The sequence below is a fragment of the Sparus aurata genome, chromosome 3 (assembly GCF_900880675.1).
Source record: "Sparus aurata chromosome 3, fSpaAur1.1, whole genome shotgun sequence".
Classification (NCBI taxonomy): Eukaryota; Metazoa; Chordata; class Actinopteri; order Spariformes; family Sparidae; genus Sparus; species Sparus aurata.
Window position 1 is genome coordinate 27,135,903 of NC_044189.1, and position 23,455 is coordinate 27,159,357.

A 23,455-nucleotide genomic window follows, 5' to 3' on the forward strand; every position below is an offset into this window, starting at 1 on the left:
TTTGATTGTGATTAGGGAGCTGTTGGACCTCAAGGAGAGCAGGGTCCTCAAGGGGATAAAGGAGATGTTGTGAGTACCCTGATTGGATTGAATAAACTTCCCTGTGGCTCATTTATTCTTAAACACACTGTTGCTCAGGCTGTGACTGTGTGGTGTGAACTTACAGGGAGCGCCTGGTAAAGACGGCTTGGATGGAGTTCCTGGAGTTGATGGAGCCAAGGTGACTTTTGATCTTTAACAGCAAATACTTTTGTTCTAGGATTCAATACCTGTATACATTATTACCAAACACACCCGCATGTTGAGTTTTCCTTAAAGAAATGTTCACCTGTGAGGGTGTGGAGTCGGTGATACAATGTATAGATCGTAACGAAAAACCAGATGCTAACATAATCCACCATGAAACCAACAGAGGTTGTGTCAGCAAAACTGGTGTGTAATAAATTCAATAATAATAATTCAAATTCAAGTTCATTTGCAGGAGATTTGTTTTTTATCCCACACATTGACACTGCACAAGCAAAAGTTTTTATAGATCCAAACACGTTTCTTCGTTTACCTCATGAGGAAGGTATGCATACGAACTCATTTGTATTGACATCACTTATATTTATAATCATACTTGTGTGCCTGAACTTCTACTCAACAGGGAGAGGCTGGCACTCCTGGAGCCAGTGGTATCAGGGGCATTGTGGGTATTCCCGTAAGTCCAACTTCATCTTATTTCTATATCAAAGACAGATCATTAAACTTTATCACGATTTTGCAGTGATATCTCAAATTGGTGATTACGACTTGGAATAGTTATATTCGTACTGAGTCACAGCGAGTAAAAACTGACGGAGGACGAGCCGCTCTCTGAGGTCACGTAGCAGGTGGGATAAATAAAACATGAAAGTCAAACAACCAGCGGGAAGGAAAAGTCTAAAGCTAAGAGCACGTCGACCTTTGCCGGCAAGTATGTGAGGTGACAGGCTAACGGATAGAGCTTGAACGATACCAAATGGAACTGTAGATAAAGAGCAGCACGCTTTATACACGTACCTGGCTGTTTTCTGAAAGAGGTTATGATTTCCTCTTTTTTTTTTTTTTCTTAAGAGTGATTTTGTTAACTGAAAATACTGGGGGGAATGAAAAGCAAATCATTTGCAAGCCACTTCAGGAAAATGCGTTGCGATAAAGCCTCGACTAATGACATTTACAAGGAGGTTTTGTGTGTCAGTGTGGGTTTTTGTTGCCATCATATCTTTAAAAGTAACAGACATTTTCATTCCACATACAGACATGGACGCAATGTCATTGGTGGACATGGTAAAGATTCACATGATTAAGATAGCTTTTTGAGGTGGTTGTATGATGACTCAAATACTTTGTATCGGCAATATAGCACCACCATTAAATTTGGGTTTAATCAAAGTCCCTTTATGCATGTGTGTTGCCACTCTGCAGCCATCTTGGCACTGGCCCCGGGAAGTTATTTTAGGCTAACAAGACCAGGCCTCTGTCCAAATGAATGGGAAGAGAGCCAGGGCTTCACTTTCAATGGTCACTGGGACATTAAAACCGCACGTATAGAATCATCAGTCAAATCTGAAAGAAAACACTTCAGAAGTAGAATTTGCCCCAAAATAAGGTGTTTAAATGTTTTATTTTTTTCCCTCATGGTTTACAGCACTACTATCTTTCTTGGTAATCCTGCGCATTAGCATTATTCTCTTCTTCCATGCTTTTTGGAAGTCCGTCTGCAATTGCACTAAATCGCAAAAACAGATCCTTAAGGAGCCATTAGTATGGCTGTATAATGTCTTTTGTCTAAGAATTTGAAAATATGTTATTTATTTTTGATGCATTGACCTTTTTCCTATTAATGAAGTTAAAATGCTTCCAGGGCGCTCAGCAACAGTAACATATTCATTTGCCTTTAAGTTTCCGTTCATATGATGTGTTGTTGTTCCAAGGGGCTGCCAGGGAAGCAGGGAGTAGTCGGACCCCCCGGTGAAAAGGTAATTGGAATCATCTCCTATTCAATGAGCCATGCCCACATTGTACATCCAATATTTCATTGCTGCACTATTAAACTTCCACACAGCCCACTCATCATGAGCTGATAGAAATAAAAAAAACCTTGGAGGCTAACACAGTCTTCTGTTGCGGATTCAGGGCGAGACTGGTGCAGAGGGAGCCATCGGACCAGTTGGACTTCCTGGAAAGACTGTGAGAGTTTCCCATCAAGCCCTTATTACACTCTGATTTTATTCATCTGTTTATCTGTTAGTCTGACGCGAGTCATATTCTCTCCACACTCATTTTGTTTTCACGCAGGGGGAGGCTGGAAAAGATGGAGAAGATGGTAAACCAGGAGATAAAGGAAAAACTGTGAGTTCATATTCACCTTTTCAGCATTGTGTAGGTCATGTTAATGTTTCTGCTCCTGCTTTTCTATCGATATTGATGTTTAATGGATGTTAGTTGCACTTTAAGGTACATCAGAATTAACAAGTTGATGTGTAATCTGTAGTTGATGTGTTAAACTTATCAATGATAATTTTCCAGGGTGAAACAGGAAAACAAGGGCCAGTGGGGCCTGCAGGTCCACCAGGCATCCAGGTGAGACATTACCAATTTAAGGGTCTATATTCCAGTGTTTGAATGCAACTGAGGATATTTACTTAAAGGTGTTACTAAACATTCAGCCCCCCTTCCATTAAAATCACGTCAGAACACCGCTGCTGTCTAAATCATCTGCCCCCTCAAGGTGCATGCCAACTTTTTGCACTACCCAACATTGCTAATGCTAGCCAGATAACATTAACATTGCAAGCTAACGTTTTGTCCCTAATGCTGTAATTATTAAAAGAAACCTTATCTACAGATCAAATTGAATCCCAGCAAGTGCTTTACAAAGCAGCCCTTCCAGTAATGATAAAGACAGCAGAGTTGAGCAAGTGTCTGTTCTCATAATGAGGGAAAATCTAATTAATAATAAATATAGCAACTAGTGATCAATTTCAAGCATATATTAACATCTGCGAGTACCGACATGGATACTTGGGTGAACAGTTACAGATTTAATCGTCCTCAAGGAGAATATATAGACACAAAAACAGATCAAATTGCCAACGTTTAAAAATGTAAAAATGTATTTAGCAGATGTACGTATAAAATATTGTATTTCCAGGGTGACAAAGGAGATAAAGGTGACACTGGTGCTAAAGGACTGAAGGGTCATCCCGGTTACAAAGGTGATCAGGTAGACAAATCACATTTTTCTAACATCACCTTTTGTTTACTTCAATTTGAATTCTCCTTTATTTTAAAATCCACTATGATGACAATCCTTAGGTGAAGTGCCGGTATCTGATGTTTTTCCATGTGTTGTCTAGGGGCCTATGGGACCAATGGGACCAAAAGGAAATCAGGTAAGGACAATTATAATCTCTGAATTGGTTTTGATGTACCTCTGAATGACCTTCCATTAGCCCAACAGTCACTGTACATAATCACTATGTCATTTGTTGTGAACAGGGGGACACAGGTCCAGCTGGAGATATTGGGGTCAAGGGAGACCAGGTGTGTGAGGCTTGGTTTTGTTTTAAAAACGAATGTCTGAAAAGCATTTTCTGTGTGTTGGTTTCCGAGAAGTCAACTAATCTTTATGTGTGTTTTTAGGGCCCTCCAGGTGTCACTGGAATCAAAGGACAGGTATAAAGAATATGCTCTGTGTACTCCAAGTCTCATACTGAACCGTGGCTTAAGGATCTTTTCACATATAAGTGCTGTAACACCTGCAAGTAGTAAAATGATATGATTAAAATAATGCAAACTAGTTGAATTTGTTACCTCGAAGCATGATACAAACCCTGCGCATATTAAAGAAACAAGGCATACAGCCTCACATGTAGTAATGGTCTCAGTAATGTCAAATGTGGATTGCGTTGTCTCTTTTTTCCAACCTTAAGCAAGGAGACAAGGGCCAAAGAGGAGCTACAGGAGACCATGGCAGACCAGGCCCGCCGGGCCACGAGGGTTTGGCTGGTCCAATGGGAGCTCGAGGAATGGAGGGAGAACCAGGCATCCCTGGATCACCAGGCCCCCGAGGTCTACCTGTAAGTGTTAGCTTTACCAATATACAGGAGATGCAATATGTGCAGGAGAGGCAGCAGTCGCCACCAAGAGCTAAACATTAGATCTCTAACTTAGAGAGAAAACAACTGGTTCCATAATCTGTTCGCGCCATATTTAGTTGTGCACCATGGGGTTGTATAGGTTCTTTGCTGCCATGCTAGCGGTGCTCTAGGGATGGCAATGTCAGTGTCATAGGTAGCAAATGTTAGCACTGACAAACATTAAGAAGGGAAACATATCATATCTGCTTCGAGACAAAAAAATGTGCATTTGTCTCTTAGTATATGCTTAATATGCATCAAAAAATAATTAGTGTGATTATTGTAATAACAAAAAATCTCCATCTTTTGTCTTGACTCCCTAAGAAGTCAGGGGCATTTGCATCAGTTTATCCAATCAAATGTGTTGCGAGTTAGTGATATCATCTACTTTTGTGTTAAACCACAACACACGTCCCTAACACCAAGATGGACGCCAACTCGGCACAGAAAATAAACTAAAAAAGATTAAAAATCACAATAAATCTGCTCATGTTGGCAACTCTAGTTATGTGAACGGAGAGTTTGTCAGTTTTGTGAGCATGTGACTGTGATAATGGATTTTCAAAGTCTTGTAGTTTTAAGACAAACTATTTGGAAAATGATCTTTTACATGACAAACATCATATGTGCATTCATTTTCCCAAATAAGGTCCCATGAGGTCCAAATAATTATATGTTGGAATTTCAGCTGGCAAAGCTTTGTTTACATGCCCAAAAAGGTCCAGTTTCTTCTATCCTTCTCATCTCCCTCAATCATCTCTAGAGCTCTGTATCTAGAGCTCTGTATTTAGAGCTCTGTATCTAGAGCTCTGTATCTAGAGCTCTGTATTCGCTAAGTCACAGACCCTTTTGAATTACACAAATTAGATCTGAAGAATTTGATTTGAATCACTGTTGTATGTAAGCTATGTGTACATCACATGCTAACTTCGAACTAAACACTCACGTTATTAACTATACTATATCTGTTAGCATTGTTATTGTAGCTCAGGTGCAGCCTCATACAGCTGCTAACATGGCTGTAGATTGGGAGTGGCAGTAACAGTACTGCTCCCTACTGACATGCTTCCTCGTCTTCATCTCTTGCCTTAAAGCATGCATCATGATTAAATCTATGTGTTCTGTGATGCAGTGTGGATGTCTACTGACAGAAATTGTAAGACAACAAGGGTCTCTTTGTGTTAATGTATACTCATTATATTGACAGGGCCCAAAGGTCAGTGATGAGAAGCTTCGGGAGATGTGCTCAGCTGTTGTTGGAGGTGCCATTTGTTCACTTTAATTTGACATTATCACATCTTTATCATCACATATGTTTCACTCATGGTCAGACTGATGATGGGCGTCTCTTGCAGGATATGTTTGTGTTTCAGTGTGATTTGTCATTTGTCTATTCAGAACAAATGGAAGAGTTTCTGAAAGAGTTTCTGAAGAGGCCAGCCGCCCTGGGTGCCCCTGGTACCCCTGGGCCAGCAGGACCTCCCGGCCCCCCTGGGGTGGCTGGAGCGGCAGGAGCAGCAGGAGCCCCAGGGCCGGCAGGTCCCAAAGGTCACCCAGGCTTCTTTGGACTTCCAGGCACACCTGGCAAGAAAGGTCAGTGCACCTTCTCAAATCTGTTTTTCACTAGTCAGCGCGATGAACTCCAACAAAGCCAGCCCAAAGAAACCAGACATGGGGTGTCCTTGTACCTCACCTGGTTGACGGTGTGAATTTCTTAGCAGCCACTGGGTTTGATTCAGACATTAGGCTGCATGTAAGGGCTCAAAAAAGGGATTTAATAAGCAGCTGAATACAGCAGTCTTCACAAAGGACTTGAATGCTTTGCAAATACTGAATGTATTTCATCCCTACTGTGATAGTTGCTGTGCTGTTGTGATAGCTTTTTGCTTTATTTTCCTGGAGAGCATCCAGAACAAATACAGCGGATGTAGTGGCAAGACATTAACTGGAGCCTTTAGTGATAACCAGGCTGTGGGTCCTGGCTGTAAGCCTTTGTCTTCACACTGGCACAGCAGTGGAGGAAGTAATGCAGAAAGCTCTGCAGATGAAAAGGGATTCAGCCGTGCATAACATTATACAATCAATGATTCACTGAGCAAGGCTGAGTCACAGTGGAGTCATTAAGTTACCTAATTACATCCCCATCCCTGTGACAACTGTATGCCTCTCCACCTCATCTCAGCATTCATTTGTGTGCCCTCCATGTACTCCTCCGTTCTGCAGGTGATGCTGGGGAGAAGGGAGACAAGGGTGACAAGGGAGAGGACGGGGTTGGAATCAAAGGCAGCCCAGGAGCACCAGGTGCACCAGGTAAAGCTACATTCCCATCGCTTCAAAATGGGTCTTCAAAATGTCTACATTCCTTTTTGTGAACAGTGGATCTGAAAGTTAAACACTCATCACTTCATGTGTAAGGAAATATACACTATAATAATGCTCTTGTGCAGATTTTCCTTTTATCAAAACTGGATGTGTTTTTGGAAACAGCATCAAAGCTATAAAGCCTCTGGGTGAGCGTCTCCCCCAACGGCGTTTGACTGACTTTTTAGGGACGACTTTGCTGTTAAAGATGCTCTGTGGACTTAGCCTGTGAACAAACAAAGTTTCTGTTTGCACTGAGAGCTAATCACCACAACACACTGTGTGAATCACTGAAGTCTAACAAACATGCTGACAACCTAACAAAGCTGTATTTTTAACATGTTAAATCCTGCTTTGAAGTCTGCTTCCAAGCAGTTGCCCTCCTCCCCGCCTCTGCTGTCACTTCACTGGTATATAACCACTGTGGATCAGTGGATTGGTGTTAAATCATTAGAAGGATGTGTCATCCGTTCACATTATGCATCCATGGTCATCATATAATGTGCTTGCAAGACAGGAACAAAAACAGTTGCGCTACTAGCTGCCATTAGTTGTCAAAAACTACGCTACCGACTGGACACAAGGTATCTCTTCCTGTCTCCTCTCTCAGTCATTCAAGTCGTTTTGGATGTGACGTGTGGCCCTTAACAACATTCAGCATTTTGCACAAGTTTTTTTGTCCTAGGCAAACATGTACAGACTGCTGAAAGTAATAGAGTTGCAAAGAGGAGACTCTAGGGCTGGGTATTGTTAAGAACCTCACGATTCGATTCGATTTCGATTCTTTAGGTCGCAATTCGATTCAATATCGATTCGATTCAATATTGACTTAAATGTTTCGATATCGATTCAGTAATAAGTAGTAATAAACAAATAATTCATTAGAGTACCTGTTGATAATTTTTTAATTAAAAAAAGTCATCTTAAATTATAAATCTTTCCTCTAGGAAGTTCTAGTTCAAATTGAAATGTAAACAAAGGTACTCGATGTGTTTAGGTATAAAATAGTGCAACCATAGTTAAGCTGAGAAAGTGCCATTGTTTCTGGGACTGCATGGTACATTTTTGTCTGACATAAACATAGACATGACCACCGTCCCTCCGCTCTCGGCTAGACGCGAGGGGGTAAAACGTTGACACTGACCCCCCCTCCCACGAGAGAGTGCTACTCGCGGGCGCACGGTGCAGCGGCCAGGGTGAGACCGGCTGTGCTGGGAGTTTACAGTCTCCGAAAGAGCGGTGCGTCAGACATCGGCTACCCGCCTCTGCAGCTCCGACGGTGTTTTCGCGGCGCACCACCCTCCGACCCTCGAGCGAGGTCGTGGGCGAGACGCTTCCAGCTGCTTGAGGCGGGGACCGAGAGGTCCGGCGAGGGACAGCAGGTGGTCGCTTGTCCAAATCGATTCAGAGGATTTTATGAATCGATATTTAATTGGGAAAAAATATATTGCAATGCACTGATGAATCGATATTTTCACCCACCCCTAGGAGACTCCTATTCATTTTTCCTACAGACAGTGTGACAGGACCGCAGACTGTACAACATATGGGCGTAGCTATCTGGTCTGAAAAGTGAAGCCAATGCGGAAGTGCCTCAAGCCTGCAATCTTTCTAATAGCCAGCGGCGGTTAAATCCGTTGGTTTCAAACAGATTTCATGTAAGATTATGAGAAAATGACCCTACTTCTCATTTGATTTATTACCTCAGTTAACAGTTTACTGTTGAGTTTATGATCGCAATTGCTAGTTTCCATCCATCCATCCATCCATTTTCTTCCGCTTATCCGGGGCCGGGTCGCGGGGGCAGCTGCCTGAGCAGGGACACCCAGACTTCCCTCTCCCCGGATACTCCCTCCAGCTCTTCCGGGAGGACCCCAAGGCGTTCCCAGGCCAGCTGAGTGACATAGTCACACCAGCGTGTCCTGGGTCTTCCTCGGGGTCTCCTCCCGGAGGGACATGCCAGGAACACCTCCCGAGGGAGGCGTCCCGGGGGCATCCGAAACAGATGCCCGAGCCACCTCAGCTGGCTCCTCTCGATGTGGAGGAGCAGCGGCTCTACTCTGAGCTCCTCCCGGGTGACAGAGCTCTTCACCCTATCTCTAAGGGAGCGCCCTGCCACCCTGTGGAGGAAACTCATTTTGGCCGCTTGTATCCGGGATCTTATTCTTTCGGTCATGACCCAGAGTTCATGGCCATAGGTGAGGGTCGGAACGTAGATTGACTGGTAAATCGAGAGCTTCGCCTTTCGGCTCAGCTCTCTCTTCACCACGACAGACCGATACAAAGACCGCATTACTGCGGCCGCTGCACCGATCCGTCTGTCAATCTCATGCTCCGTCTTTCCCTCACTCGTGAACAAGACCCCAAGATACTGCTGATTCTCATCTCAGCCGCTTCACACTCGGCTGCAAACCGCCCCAGGGCATGCTGGAGGTCCCGGCTCGAAGGAGTCAACAAGACCACATCATCCGCGAAAAGCAGAGATGAGATCCATTGGCTCCCGAACCAGATCCCCTCCGGCCCGTGGCTGCGCCTAGAAATTCTGTCCATAAAAGTAATGAACAGAACCGGTGACAAAGGGCAGCCCTGCCGGAGTCCAACATGCACTGGGAACAGGTCTGACTTACTGCCGGCAATGCGAACCAGGCTCCTGCTCCGGCAGTACAGGGACCGCACGGCCCTTAACAGAGGGCCCCTGACCCCGTACTCCCGGAGCACCCCCCACAGTATGCCACGAGGGACACGGTCGAATGCCTTCTCCAAGTCCACAAAACACATGTGGACTGGTTGGGCAAACTCCCATGAACCCTCGAGCACCCTGCGGAGGGTATAGAGCTGGTCCAGTGTTCCACGGCCAGGACGAAAACCGCATTGTTCCTCCTGGATCCGAGGTTTGACTATCGGCCGAATTCTCCTCTCCAGTACCCTGGAATAGACTTTCCCGGGGAGGCTGAGGAGTGTGATCCCCCGATAGTTGGAGCACACCCTCCGGTCCCCCTTTTTAAATAGGGGGACCACCACCCCAGTCTGCCAGTCCAGAGGCACTGTCCCCGACTGCCACGCGATGCTGTAGAGACGTGTCAGCCAAGACAGCCCCACAACATCCAGAGACTTGAGGTACTCAGGGCGGATCTCATCCACCCCCGGTGCTTTGCCACTGAGGAGCTTACGGACTACCTCAGTGACTTCGGCTTGGGTGATGGATCGGTCAACCTCTGAGTCCCCAGCCTCTGCTTCCTCTATGGAAGGCGTGTCAGTGGGATTGAGGAGATCCTCGAAGTATTCCTTCCACCGCCCGACGATGTCCCCAGTCGAGGTCAACAGCTCCCCACCTCCACTGTAAACAGTGTTGGTGGAGGACTGTTTCCCCCTCCTGAGGCGCCGGATGGTTTGCCAGAATTTCTTCGAGGCCGACCGGTAGTCCTTCTCCATGGCCTCCCCGAACTCTTCCCAGACCCGAGTTTTTGCTTCCGAGACTGCCCGTGCTGCCGCACGCTTGGCCTGCCGGTACCCGTCAGCTGCCTCAGGAGTCCCCCGGGACAGCCAGGCCCGGTAGGACTCCTTCTTCAGCTTGACGGCAACCCTTACTTCCGGTGTCCACCACCGGGTTTGGGGATTGCCGCCGCGACAGGCACCGGAGACCTTGCGGCCACAGCTCCGGACAGCCGCGTCAACAATGGAGGTGGAGAACATGGTCCATTCGGACTCTATGTCCCCAGCCTCCCTCGGGATCTGGTCAAAGCTCTCCCGGAGGTGGGAGTTAAAGATCTCCCTGGCAGAGGGTTCTGCCAAACGTTCCCAGCAGACCCTCACGATACGTTTGGGCCTGCCAGGTCTGTCCAGCTTCCTCCCCCGCCAGCGGATCCAACTCACCACCAGGTGGTGATCAGTTGACAGCTCAGCCCCTCTCTTCACCCGAGTGTCCAAGACATACGGCCGGAGGTCAGATGACACGACCACAAAGTCGATCATTGATCTCCGGCCCAGGGTGTCCTGGTGCCACGTGCACATATGGACACCCTTATGCTTGAACATGGTGTTCGTTATGGACAAACTGTGACTAGCACAGAAGTCCAGTAACAAAACACCACTCGGGTTCAGATCGGGGAGGCCGTTCCTCCCAATCACACCCCTCCAGGTAACACTGTCATCGCCCACGTGGGCGTTGAAGTCCCCCAGGAGAACGACAGAGTCCCCGGTTGGAGCACTCTCCAGTACCCCTCCCAGGGACTCCAAGAAGGCCGGGTACTCTGCACCATAAGCCGAGACAACGGTGAGAGCCCTATCCCCGACCCGAAGGCGCAGGGAAACGACCCTCTCGTTCACCGGGGAGAACTCCAACACATGGCGGCTGAGCTGGGGGGCTATAAGCAAGCCTACACCAGCTCGCCGCCTCTCGCCGCGGGCAACTCCAGAGTGGAAGAGAGTCCAGCCTCTCTCAAGGAGTTGGGTTCCAGAGCCCAGGCTGTGCGTGGAGGTGAGCCCGACTATTTCTAGTCGGTACCGCTCAGCCTCCCGCACCAGCTCAGGCTCTTTCCCCCCCAGTGAGGTGACATTCCATGTCCCCATGGCTAGAGTCACCATCCGGGGATCGGGCCGCCGGGGTCCCCGCCCACGACCGCCACCCATATCCCTCTGCACCGGCCCCTTCTGAACCCTCCCGCGAGTGGTGAGCCCATGGGAGGGCGGGCCCACGTTGCTCGTTCGGGCTGCGCCCGGCCGGGTCCCGTGGGCAGAGACCCGGTCACCAGGCGCTCGCCTGCGAGCCCCAACCCCAGGCCTGGCTCCAGGGTGGGGCCACTATATGACGCCGATCCGGGCGATCCGGGCGACGTGCACGTCCTTGGTAGTATAACTTTCATCAGGGGCGAGTGAACCGATCTTAGTCTGACCCGTCACCTAGGACCTGTTTGCCTTGGGAGACCCTACCAGGGGCATTAAGCCCCGGACAACATAGCTCCTAGGATCATTCAGGTGCTCAAACCCCTCCACCACGATAAGGTGCCGGTTCAAGGAGGAATTGCTAGTTTCAACTCTATGAAATCATTTAACATGGTCCTATTTAGAGTAAAATAGATGATAAAGCAGGATATGCTTTGGGACATGGGTGCCTTTGGTCACTTCTAGCTCCAAAACAGCAAGATGCTGACCCTAAAACCAATTGGTGACATCACAGTGGCTGCATTCACTTCTTATACCTTATACCTTCATAGTCTGCATACCTGACTCATTAGTTGAATATTTAGTTGAGGAATCACTGCCAAAGACTTAACAAATATATTTGAAAAAATCGAATAATTTTTTTATTGAATCTAAAAAAGATATAAAAGCTGGTGTATACACAAACTTGCTGTAGTAGAAGTTAATGATGACTGCTAAAGCGAGTGTCGTCAAAAGTATTTACTAATGGCTAAGGATTCTGTTGCTAACAGGGAAATAAGCTAATGTTTGTGTTCAGAATCTGTTGCTTAAACCAGTTTTAAACCCAAGTATTTAGTGCCCTCTGCCAAATGATGGACAGAACATGATTATTCACTCCCATGTTTCTATTTTAATGAGCATTTTGTTTGAAATGAGAAAAAATGTAACTTTATTGACACTACTGGCGTCCGTCCTCCTGCTGGTTGGCTTCATTTGTAGCCATTGTGAATGACATGATATCATTATTAACTATTTTTAGTGCCCAAGATGTTGTACTGTCCCAATTAAATTCAGGTACCAAAATGTTATTAGCCTAAAATTTCTGTCAAAGCTAACCTGGGGGTATACATATGTGTAATCTGTACTCTCTGCTTCCAAAAATAAATGTTATTTTTAGTTCAACTTAAACATTTCACATATCTTTCATCTCAACCTCAGGTGCACCAGGCGCTCCTGGCATTGGCAAGGATGGCAAAGATGGAGGACGCGGTGAGACAGGAAGTCCTGGTGTCCCAGGAGCATCCGGTCCTAGGGGACCTACAGGGGCACCTGGGCTTTGTGATCCATCAACCTGTATAGGCAGACTTCCACCCTTGTATATGGTCAGCGGAAAGAAGTCTGCTGGCTACAAAAACTAATGACATCACAGTTCATTGAAACACTCCAGATCTCATCCTGCGATGACCACGATCAGGCCTTCTCAGAGAACCAGGCGCGGTGATCTTTGGGAGTCTTCAAATGTCTCCATCTGAACCAAGAGACGCAAGGGGAAATATTGACATGGCACAATTGTAGAATACTGTATAGACATTTTAACTTGTATGTGATTATAGTGAGAGCTTATCTAATGTTCAAAGATAGCTGCTACTGATGCCAAAGCAACTTCTTCCAGCTGACGACAGGCACGCATGCCCATGAGTTTTCCCATAGAGATTCTACAGCCCCCGTATCTTCGGGAGAACAAACATGAGCAGGTTGTAACATATAGTAACCGTACATCTCTCTGATTTCCTCTTGTGCGTGTACTTTCTCATTTCTTGAATAAGCTCCTCGAAAGGTACTGTTTCTACTCTTTTAGCTCCATGAATCCGAGGTGCCTTTTTGACCCACCTATTCACTGCTGCATTCATGAGCCAGTTAGGAACAGAATTTAGTAAAGTGGAACTATGTGTCCAATCTCTGCTTCCCAAACAAAACCTTAAAAATGAATAAAATGTTCACAGTAACACTTAACTTCGAGTGCAGACCTGAGCTGACTGCTTCAACAATGTGCTTCTCATTTAGGCTCATTCATTTGTTTTGCCTGATTTTGTCATATTAATTTTCTTTTTCAAACAATGTAATAAAGTGAATATGTTTTGGAAGTGTGCACACAGTGCTGTATTGAGACTGTTTAATGGAGCAAAACATCTATCTCAGAGCTGCTGCAGCTGTGTATCTGTATTAAAATTCAAAGATATGCAAGTGATGATGAGTCGCATCATTACATAGCACTGTTAAGAGAATTCAAGGGGCAAAATGTAAGAAATGGCCATTAGTTTATTTTAATTCATACACAAAATTAACTAGTATCAACAGAATGTCAAGAAAACAACACTGTTTGAGGTTATTTCAAAAACATTTATGTAACTATGCTGTGGACAAATGTGCTTCTTTGTGTAATAACTAAACAAAATACCACAAAATGTCAAAAAGGATATATTTTTGCACCTATTTTCCATACTGAAGAGGAAAATGCATCCGCACACTCTGTCTGCTGTGTCTTGTCGCCCCAAATCGCAGCCACTGTAAATCGCCTCCATACTGTATCCTTTGTCATTCACTGAAAGGCGGCTGAGCCTATGCTACCTGCTAACAGCAACTAGTGAGTACAGCCAAAGATAGCTACAACAAAGATGTTGTGAGCAGCAGGTAGTGGTTTAGGTGCCCCTTATAATTTGGACCTACCTTCGAATACCATTGTGTGACTTTTTGACTTAACAGCTCCAAAATCATTTTGATGTTACAGTGTCTTCAAATACAGGGAATGGTGTCTCTGTTTCAGCCTCTTCACCCCCCATCACTTTACATTACAGTAACTTCAGTAAGTAGGAAGGATCACATTGGTACATACATGTTAAGTTTTTTTAACGGATAACACTATTATGACAAAGTTTTGTACAGTATTTGTATTTACAACAATGGTGTTGAACTTAGAAAATGATGGAGGGAACTAATTAGAAAGAAAAGCGACAATTTCTTGCTTTACGTACATTGGTTTGCACGTGCTATGTGATCGATCTGTGAAACTTTACAGCCGCTTTACAGTAAAACGGTTTTGTATTGAAAACAAGTTCCTTGGGTTGTTATGGATATAATCTGGATCCAGGAGGGCATTTCACTGTTGCCTGGTTACAAAGGAGAGTCAACATCATCCCTACAGTACCTCTGTCTGCAGAGGACAAATACATTCACAGATCAAACATGACCTTTACCAAGCTGCAGGAAGGAGTCAGCATAGCAGCCATCCAGAGGACATCCCTTTGATTTAATAGATCTGATTGTGGCTTAGAGCCAGTGAATTTAAGTTGTGTGCGTAAACGAAAGGAAGGTCCATAAAGTTTGAAACAGCAAAGTACTGGTGATTGTTTTTTTATGCTTGCTTACAGATACAGTATTTAACATAGAAGATGACAGAGGTACAACAAATAAGGACCCTTATTTAAATGCATGGTGATAGAGCTGTGCAGGATCTCTCTAACAATGTGAGACCAGTGCTGTCTATTCAAAAAAACAAAGCAAAGCCTGTATTATAAAATGAATCTGTTCCAGTCTTTATTATACAGTACAGTACATGTGTTTTTTTTCCAATACTTACAATATGCTACTAATTAAAATACCTTAGCACCAATTCCTCAGGAAAATTGGGGGAAACAAGTTGCTGCATTGAAACACATTTGTATTGGTTCAAATAATTAATAATTTAGCGGCATAACTTAGAAAACTCTTTTAATTAGCAAAAACTGCTAATTTGAATATTGAGAGATATTTGGCTTACTGCACATTTATTATAACATTTTAAGCTGTATGCACCTACTCACCAACCCACCCTGTAAAACCTAGTCTAACAGTAACTGCAACGAGCATTTACAAAACCATGGAAGGGCAATACTGTTACGGTTCATCACTGACAAAGAAGCAGCTAATAGCAAGATACATTAAATGGTATGACAATATTGACAGAGCGGGTAAATAATCACACAATTAGGACAAGACTCTTCTCTGAACATCGTGTTTTAGTGATATTAACATTTCTCAAAGCAGGGCTGCTCTGAAGGCAAACAAAATAAGAAATTCATTCAGAGGTGCTGTGATATTTTAGAGTTAGCTAACCTTCTTTGAAAAAATAACACCCAGTTATTGAGCATAAAAAAAGTCCATGTAACTATGTAGCTTTTGATTAACAGAGGCCATTCTCCATGTCTGGAAGAATGTGAACCAAAAAATGGTGAATGGTAATTCAACCTCACAGCGAACATGAGCCACAATAAGCTAATGGTCCCACAAGACCAGGTAAGGCTGTAGCGAAAAAACCCCTGAGTGTACCAAATTTAGCAAGGATACATTTTATTCATTTTATTCTGTAAGGCACTTTGAGATACTTTTTTGTATGAAAAGCGCCATATAAATAAAGATTGATTTGATTTGATTTGAACTATTTAAAAATGACAGTCTAGTTTTACTGATGTAAACGTTTCTTGAAGCAGATCTGCTTTGAATGCAACATACATTTATTCGCTGTGGCTTCTACAGTTTTGTTGATAATGTAAAGTCCATTGAAGAGCAGATAGTTAGAATAGCTGTTAAGCTAATTTTAAATTAGCCACTTTTAGCTAGTCTAGCAAGCTAGTTCTTCCATCCTGTTGTATTTCTAACTTTAAGCCATGGCCATGTATTAGTGAAAATAAGTCATGTTGGTGTAAATGTTCTTTATTTTGAGACCAAACTGTGGTGTATAGGCTACAACCAGTTAGCAAACCTTTTGAACATTAACAATAGCCAACATAAGCCACCATAAACTACTGGTCACACCGGACCAAGTGAGTCTGTAGAAGAATAAAAAAAACCTGAGTGTACCAAAAAACAATCAAGGGTGCAATTAAGTTATTTATGAATCCAACTTTTCATTTGTAAGGTGAAGAATGTGCTATTTCATCTTTCAAAAATTACACAGTCATGTCTTACCTCCACAAATCAAATTACTCCTGCCTCCAGAGCAGTCCGCAAATATTTATCTAAAATGTTCAGTCTTCTTTACTAATGTCTTCAAAACTAATCTGTGTCCGAGGCACAACTTTACATTCTTCATAAAGGACGTTCCATTAGGTAACCTGAGCAGTGAGATGATAAGTATGACTGGCCCATATTGTGATAACCTCTGATATGTATGTCTTGACAGGCTCACATAAGATTTCTAGATTCCCTTCTTGATAATTGCTCTCCCTCTTCCCTTTTGCACCTGTGTGAACTAAATCGTTTCATGTTTTGGAAAAGGAAGATAAATGTGATACCTTTTGTGGAGGCTATTTAATAGGTGCTAGATTACCAACACGTCTGAGGTCGAGGGAGAGGTGTAATTGGTCCATAAGGGATGAAAGGCAAACCATCTTTCAAGTGGATTTCACAATGCTCTGGTCATCAGGATGCAAGGAAGCAGCTCTCCAATTTTAGGTTCCAGGGGACAAATAAGAAAGGCAAGGTCTTTTCAGAGCAGGGCAGAGCGACCCGGGGACTGCCACAGTATAGGCACTTAATGGGCCTCACTGAACAGAAAGGAAGTGACACGTTTAAAGAAATCAGTGTGAAACAAGCAGTTTTTCGGGAAAGGTGAACAAAGGGTGCAATTATACCACCTCCTCAAAGCTGTTTACTGCTCAAGTCTATGCATACCTCAAAGCGAGAATGACCAGAGCCACTTCATTAAACTTAAAAGTACAATTCTAACAGTGACATTTCTTCCTGTCTCTCTTTTTAGACTAATAGGCATCCTGAGGGTGAGTTTGGCACAAATCATTACGTGGCACATATGAATTACGCATACATGTCATGAGTTTTTCTTTCTATTTTGGAAAGGATTTCAAGCAAATTTAAATGCCTTTCATTTTCAAATTGCATATCCACCTTTAAATGAAAATGATTGATAGTGTTGGTGCTGTGTTGCGTTTTGTAGGCAAATAAAACAGAATTTTGGAATGAAATCCTTCAAATCGCTCCCAAAGCTCGAAGCAACAATGCCAAAGCTCTAATTTACGAGTAATTTCTGCTGCCTCCAGTTTATTCCCAAAATAAAATCTTGTTTTGATCCGTCTGAATAAATAAAAAAAGAAATCCTAATTTGTTGAAAGGGGACATTTGGACAGTTATCGCTGCATGTTTAAGGGGGGCCAATACTGTCCAAAACAAGGCTACATATGAACAATGCTACCAGCTTGGTGGCAAGAAGTGTACAAATGTGCTCATTCATCACATTCCACACTAACTCATTAACACTCCGCCTACACAAAATCACTATTGGTATTTGAGATTGTGCCTCACACTGTCCTCCCTCCTTCCCCTCAGTGACAATAAAACAGATAATTCCCCTGACTGAGTAATTACCAATGGACTGGTAGAAGACCCCCAGCGAGAGATCAATGTAGTGTGCAGTAATTGACATCTATTGACGCAGGACAGTGTGGGCTGTGAATGGTAATTGATGCAAAATGGTGTCAGGCAGGATAAAAAGAACAGCCTGTGGTGCCGACATGTTCCTGCAAGAAAACTTCTAACTGAACTTCTGAGATAATTTCAGATGAAACAATACAATATCACACTCCCCAATCTTCACTCCCGATGTGGGGTTTTAAGAGGAGAGGATCGCATCATCCTTGTTATCTCCCTATATATTTTACAGGAAGCATGCAAGTGAGGAAAAAAAAAAAAATGTTTAGCTGCCCTCTTTACCCCGTGTTTAATCTGAAATAGTCCCTCCATGCTCAATCCCCATCCAACCCAAGCTTCATATCGAAAACAAAACAAAACAAAACAAAAATCTGACCGGCAGCACATTTTGCTTCAGCTCCTCCGTACTGAGGTGATCTTGAAAAAGAAAAGGTCTTGATTCAGACTGACACGACCAAGTTCATAAATACAGCTGGACTTCAAGCTCCATGTGTCTGTTCTTCTTTAAGTCCCCTTGACATTTTTGATGTGGGGTCTCTGCGCCAGGCTGGCGTAGTAGGCACACTGGCTGGGATCACATTGACCAGGGGGACCTGCAGGTCCAGGTTGACCGTGGGGACCGGGGTTTCCTGGCTCTCCCTGGGCTCCGGCTTGTCCCGGGCTTCCGTCTTTACCGTAACCAGGCAGACCAGCTGGACCTGTTGTGGAAGGAGGAACAATTTACGGCTCAAAGATGGTTGAGACGAAGCCTATGGAAATACATACAGTAAGTCGGAGACTGTTTTTTACCTATTGGGCCAGTAGGTCCAGGCTCTCCTCTATCACCAACACCAGTTTCTCCCTTCTCTCCCCTGGTTCCTTTCTCACCTAGAAGGAATAGGAAAAAAAAACAGTCACTATGATTTCTGCACATTATCAGTCTTTTAATTTATCAATTTTATTTATCAATCAACAGTTTCAAGGAAAGGAATAATGTTAATTGTGTGGGGATGATGAGTTGAAACGAGAGAAAGTGTGAACGGGTTACTATTGGACATTTCAGGAGCTAGTATGTTGTAGCGGGGTTGTCTGAACCGTTGAAAGCCTTTTTGATTTGCTGATAAATCGATGGTGTCTGTCTACAGTGCCAAGCCGATAGAACACGTCCTGCTCAGCTTCTTGTATAATGTCTCCTGTAGCTCTGTCAAAGTGCGGTCGAGTCTGTGAAAATGACTCAAATTATATCAACTGAGTTCAATCAGCTCAGGCTCAGACATCATACATTTTAATGGAATGAAGTTTAAAGAGGGTTTTGTGTGTTTATTCTGTACAAAATCGTCAGCGTAAAAACGACATTTAGTGGGTAGAGGTAATGTCCCAAGTACAGTCACTTCCTAGAGACTCCACTGGTTACCTGTCAACCTCATGTCATGGCTTTTGAATTTTAGTAGAGTTGTTTCCTGATTTATTTTGTAGGTTTTATCCTAATGTGTCACGTTCTGTTTTGCACGTCGTATCGTTGTGTTTTTTTCCTGCCTTTTTTAAATGCCCTTACTACCCGCCTCTTATAACTCGTCCCTCTGTTGTGTATTTAAGTCTTTTTCTCTCACTCTTTGTCCGTTCGTCTGTGTTCTCACTTCTGTTCTCAGTCCTGGTTCCCACCGTGTGTCTTACCTGCATTTGCTGCTTCTGTTCCTTTGTTTTCTTCTGGATTTTTGCTCTTTGCAAAAACTTTGTTTTTTGCTCTTGGATTGTTGCTTTTAGTTGCCCGTGTTTCCATTGTCTTTTTGGAATCAGCTCTGTTAGTAAAACCCGTATTTTGTTTCTACAACTTGTCGCCCTGATTCTTGCGTTTGAGTCCTTATTGACTATATCACGTCACCTCAGGAACAGTCCCCTATCCTTTTTAAAAACCATGAGGTGATTTTGTTAGTTGAGATAGTATTTTGGAGACAAGCCAACATAACAGTGGTATCAATCTTCTCATCTATATTTCTGTACAGAGGCAAATTTCTTAAAACATATTCTTACAACATCCCTCAGATATTGTCTTAAAGTCATATGAGATTACTTTCTGATTTATGATTGAATTGGTGAAACTATTCCATTGAAGACATGAAGTTGGACAAATTGATATTTAAATTGAAATCTAAAATGGCCTGAACTCAATAGGAGTCGAGAACTCAGTAATATGTCGTGCACCAGTTTCTGATTGAAAAAGTGGAAAGTAGCACTTTGGTAAAAGGGAAGGAACAAAAACTTTTACACAAAACTAATAACACTGGTATCGGTCCTACCTTTAGGGCCCATGGGTCCCCTGGGTCCTTCTCCTCCACTCTGCCCGGGCATACCAGGCTCTCCAGGGGGTCCAGGGCGTCCAGAACTGCCGTCCTTACCTGGAGGGCCTGGTGGTCCTGGGCGGCCCGCTGTACTCTTCACGTGGGCTGGCTGGAACTGAGCCATGAGGTAAGCCATTTTGGCTGGACAGAAAAAGAACAACGACTTAGATCTGCTACGACTCTATCATCGTTATCCCAAATGAGCCCTGATGAATCAAACATCCCGCTGAGAGCTGCAGGCAGGACGAGAACCAAAAAGAAATTGTCTCCTCACCATCTAATTGTTTTGCCAGCTCCTCCTGGATGAGCCGTCTCATCTGTTCCAGTGATACTGACTCTCCCTGAGACAACAAAGATGTTAATGGTTTACTCAATTATTAAGACTGAGATCTGAACCGTCTGTGGTGCATATCATTGTAGTATCATCTTTGTTTCAAAATCTAATTAATCACCCTTTGGCCGGGGATACCGGGGTTTCCTGAAGGTCCTTGTGGTCCAGGAGCTCCTATTTCTCCTGGCGGTCCTGACATGCCCATCATCCCTGTGTGGCCCTTTCTTCCTGGGGGTCCTGGGTTTCCAGGCATACCTGGATCTCCTGAATGTCCTTTATCTCCCTTCATTCCTGGGTCTCCCTGGAATAGAGGAGAGCAGTTAGATATGTTCAGGCTCAAAGACCCATGACTAATAGTTTACTGGATAGTGAAGAAAACCCTAATGGACATGTACTCACACATGTCCCTTTTTTTGTTTATGTTTATGTCATTCTCTGTGTTAAATTGTCTAAGCGGCAATTTCGACAAGCTACCAGGCCTCAATATCATATCAACAAGTCAAAATAACATATCAGCCAAGCTTAATGCTGCAATGAAAACTGAGAGAAGGATATTAATTTGACCTTGATGAATGAATGAACTTTGAAGTAAAAACCTACACCCTTGTGTTTTAAGGGTATGATTAATTTCTTCCATGTTGGCAGTCAGTTGACAGGTTTGTACATATTATCACACATTATCTGTTAATATCCATGTGATGGATGTTATTTCTCACCATCTCTTGTACCCACCTTATCTCCTTTCAGGCCACGATCACCAGCTCTGCCTGGCATTCCCTACAAAACACCAAAAACGGTAAATGTTGAAATGCGTAAAAAACGGTGTACTTTATAGCACGCTAGCCATCAGTGGTCTTGTAAAGTGCTTACTTGTTTCCCCTCTGGGCCGACTGGACCAGGTGGACCCTGGAAATCGAGATGAAAGTTGACATTATCCACAGCTGGTCATATTTATGAGCTGAAAGTAATCTTTAAATCAAAATGTGTCAAATCCAGCACTCACCGCGGGGCCTTTGGGCCCACTAAAGCCTGGTAATCCTGGGTTGCCGGCCTCTCCCTTGTCCCCTCTGAGACCCTGTGTGACAACAGAGACATGGCCGTCCATCACGTGGCACACACATGGCTTACAGTATTCTAAAAGCCTCGCTCATTACTGAAAGATTAACTTGCTAGCTGCAGTCCTTATCAACATGCAGCAGTGCTGTGGATAAAAATCTCATAAACCAATCTTGCGGCAGGACATGGCAGCTTGAAGAGATTAAAATTCATATTTGCAGAGAATATGTGGGCCTCAAGACACACTGGTTGTGGCAGAAACAGAGTGAAGAAATTCATTAATTCTAGCAGGAGGTAAGGAATATTTCTCTTTATTTAATATTTGATATTTCATTTACTCTTTTGAAAAAATGATTTTTGTAATCTTGAATGGACACACTACAGCCTCCTTTCTCCGTGTGCTAAATTGGAGCATCTGATAACAGTTTTGGCATTACCTCATTCCTCCCACTAAATACCTCCACCCTCCACTGAAATCACTCTCTATCTCCTCTGCCAACCTTTCTGCATCTGGCTCCTGGCCTCCACCCTCCTCCAGGCTCTTTCTGATGATCTGCTCCCTCTGCTGACTGATATCATCATCTCCTCTCTGAAAGCTACGTATCGTCTGCCCTCCAGTTAGCAACAGTTACTCCTCCTCCCAAGGAACCATTCCTCAGCCCACAGACCACAGACAGTGTGCAGCGCCATCTATTTGTCTCTGAACAAATGTGTTGCAAATTATACTGTCTTGTCAAATAAAAAAGCTCTACTCCCTCACAGGTCTCATAACAACAAATAACTAATAAAATTTGATTTCCAACATTAGGTATGATATCTGTCACGATGACCTCTGCCTGCCCTTCCTCTTTATCTCCGGGCCGGCCCCTGGCGCCCCCAAGGTAAAAAGACTGAAAAAGTGGCCGTTCAGATACCTTATCTCAGATAACACATGACACAGTGCCCTCTACGGTGGCCCGATATGCAAGAAAACATCATGAAATGCTGCCTTAGATACTAGAAACGTAGCTGTACTGTAAACGGTTGAATAGCTAACAGTTGCCTGTGTCTTTGATTAGAGAGGTGTAGTGGTTAGGACTAATAAAACACATAATAAAACTATTTTAATTTAACTGTTTCACCATAAGTGCATCACAACTTTCAGCCATCTGCTGCCCCGTTTAATTTTTTTTCAGCCCCTGGCCCTCAAACAGCCTGAGTCCGCCCCTGGGCCCCAGTGCCAGTGTCAGCCTATAAACCCTGTAATCACTGAACCCTCCCAGACTTTAATTAAACTCATCTGTGTACTCAGCGATATTGTGAGATTATGTAGTGTACACGGGGCTCTGAAAGCTTTATGAGTGCTGGCACAACACTTTGAAATGACATTGTTACCTGGGCAGCAAAGTGTACGGATCATTTATCACAGGTAACTTAAACAAACAAAAAAAAAAAAAAAATGAAGAACTGCACACAGTGCTTGCTGGTACATGTAAACTTTCTGCATATGTCTCTTTTTCTGAATAGGCTTCATACAGTAGATAAAGTATGCATCAGGGCCCAGGACATCCTCAGGGGACCCCTAAAGCACATGCAGATTTTAAGGTCCAGCAGTCCTGAACCATCGCAGGTTAATCAGGTCCTAAACTGAGAACACAACTGTGACAGGGACCAAGTCAAGACCAAGGCAGGGTGATGCCGAGTCCAGACCAGGACCGGACCACTGCATTTACATGAAAATGTGGAACATGGAAATGATACACAGTCCTTAAATTGATATGTAAGTTCCAAATCCCTTTCAAACACCCACAGAAACCAAATGAACTTGACTTTTTCAGGAGTTCTGGTTCATCATTAGAGACACAAATCTTCTTTGTCTGAGACTGAGTAAAAATGTGGTAAATTCCAGATAAAGAATACAGGTCATTAAGACAAAGTTGGAGTACTACAACACTACCATACAGTACTGTGGATCTGTGAGGGTCATCATTTGGGCTACATCTCTCCAGATTCTTCCCCTCTAGTCATTATCACCAGCTACCTCCACAGAGTTTTCTTCTCCTGGACTCCTTGTCCCAGACATCTGCCTTTTGCTGACTTTAAGCTTCATCTTGAAAAAAGTC

The 23,455-nt window shown here is 43.8% G+C and overlaps 2 protein-coding genes across 5 annotated transcripts in view; one reads left to right on the forward strand and one right to left on the reverse strand.

The window, feature by feature from the left end:
- Positions 1 to 13,321, forward strand: part of col9a1c (collagen, type IX, alpha 1c) — a 36,836-nt gene extending 23,515 nt beyond the window's left edge. For all 3 annotated transcript variants that reach the window (XM_030412408.1, XM_030412410.1, XM_030412409.1), the window contains 16 exons: positions 16 to 69; positions 167 to 220; positions 650 to 703; positions 1,959 to 2,003; positions 2,161 to 2,214; positions 2,323 to 2,376; positions 2,554 to 2,607; positions 3,179 to 3,250; positions 3,384 to 3,419; positions 3,526 to 3,570; positions 3,670 to 3,702; positions 3,960 to 4,106; positions 5,374 to 5,428; positions 5,565 to 5,759; positions 6,390 to 6,476; positions 12,387 to 13,321. In XM_030412408.1, coding sequence (XP_030268268.1) covers positions 16 to 69; positions 167 to 220; positions 650 to 703; positions 1,959 to 2,003; positions 2,161 to 2,214; positions 2,323 to 2,376; positions 2,554 to 2,607; positions 3,179 to 3,250; positions 3,384 to 3,419; positions 3,526 to 3,570; positions 3,670 to 3,702; positions 3,960 to 4,106; positions 5,374 to 5,428; positions 5,565 to 5,759; positions 6,390 to 6,476; positions 12,387 to 12,586 — 1,239 coding nt within the window. In that variant the 3' untranslated portion in view covers positions 12,587 to 13,321. The remainder of the gene's footprint in view (positions 1 to 15; positions 70 to 166; positions 221 to 649; positions 704 to 1,958; positions 2,004 to 2,160; positions 2,215 to 2,322; positions 2,377 to 2,553; positions 2,608 to 3,178; positions 3,251 to 3,383; positions 3,420 to 3,525; positions 3,571 to 3,669; positions 3,703 to 3,959; positions 4,107 to 5,373; positions 5,429 to 5,564; positions 5,760 to 6,389; positions 6,477 to 12,386) is intronic.
- A 1,242-nt stretch (positions 13,322 to 14,563) lies between these two features.
- col22a1 (collagen, type XXII, alpha 1) overlaps positions 14,564 to 23,455 on the reverse strand; it is a 58,281-nt gene continuing 49,389 nt past the window's right edge. For both annotated transcript variants that reach the window (XM_030412406.1, XM_030412407.1), the window contains 8 exons: positions 21,301 to 21,372; positions 21,168 to 21,203; positions 21,030 to 21,074; positions 20,419 to 20,598; positions 20,241 to 20,307; positions 19,925 to 20,107; positions 18,438 to 18,515; positions 14,564 to 18,346 (listed from right to left, as the gene is read on the reverse strand). In XM_030412406.1, coding sequence (XP_030268266.1) covers positions 18,153 to 18,346; positions 18,438 to 18,515; positions 19,925 to 20,107; positions 20,241 to 20,307; positions 20,419 to 20,598; positions 21,030 to 21,074; positions 21,168 to 21,203; positions 21,301 to 21,372 — 855 coding nt within the window. In that variant the 3' untranslated portion in view covers positions 14,564 to 18,152. The remainder of the gene's footprint in view (positions 18,347 to 18,437; positions 18,516 to 19,924; positions 20,108 to 20,240; positions 20,308 to 20,418; positions 20,599 to 21,029; positions 21,075 to 21,167; positions 21,204 to 21,300; positions 21,373 to 23,455) is intronic.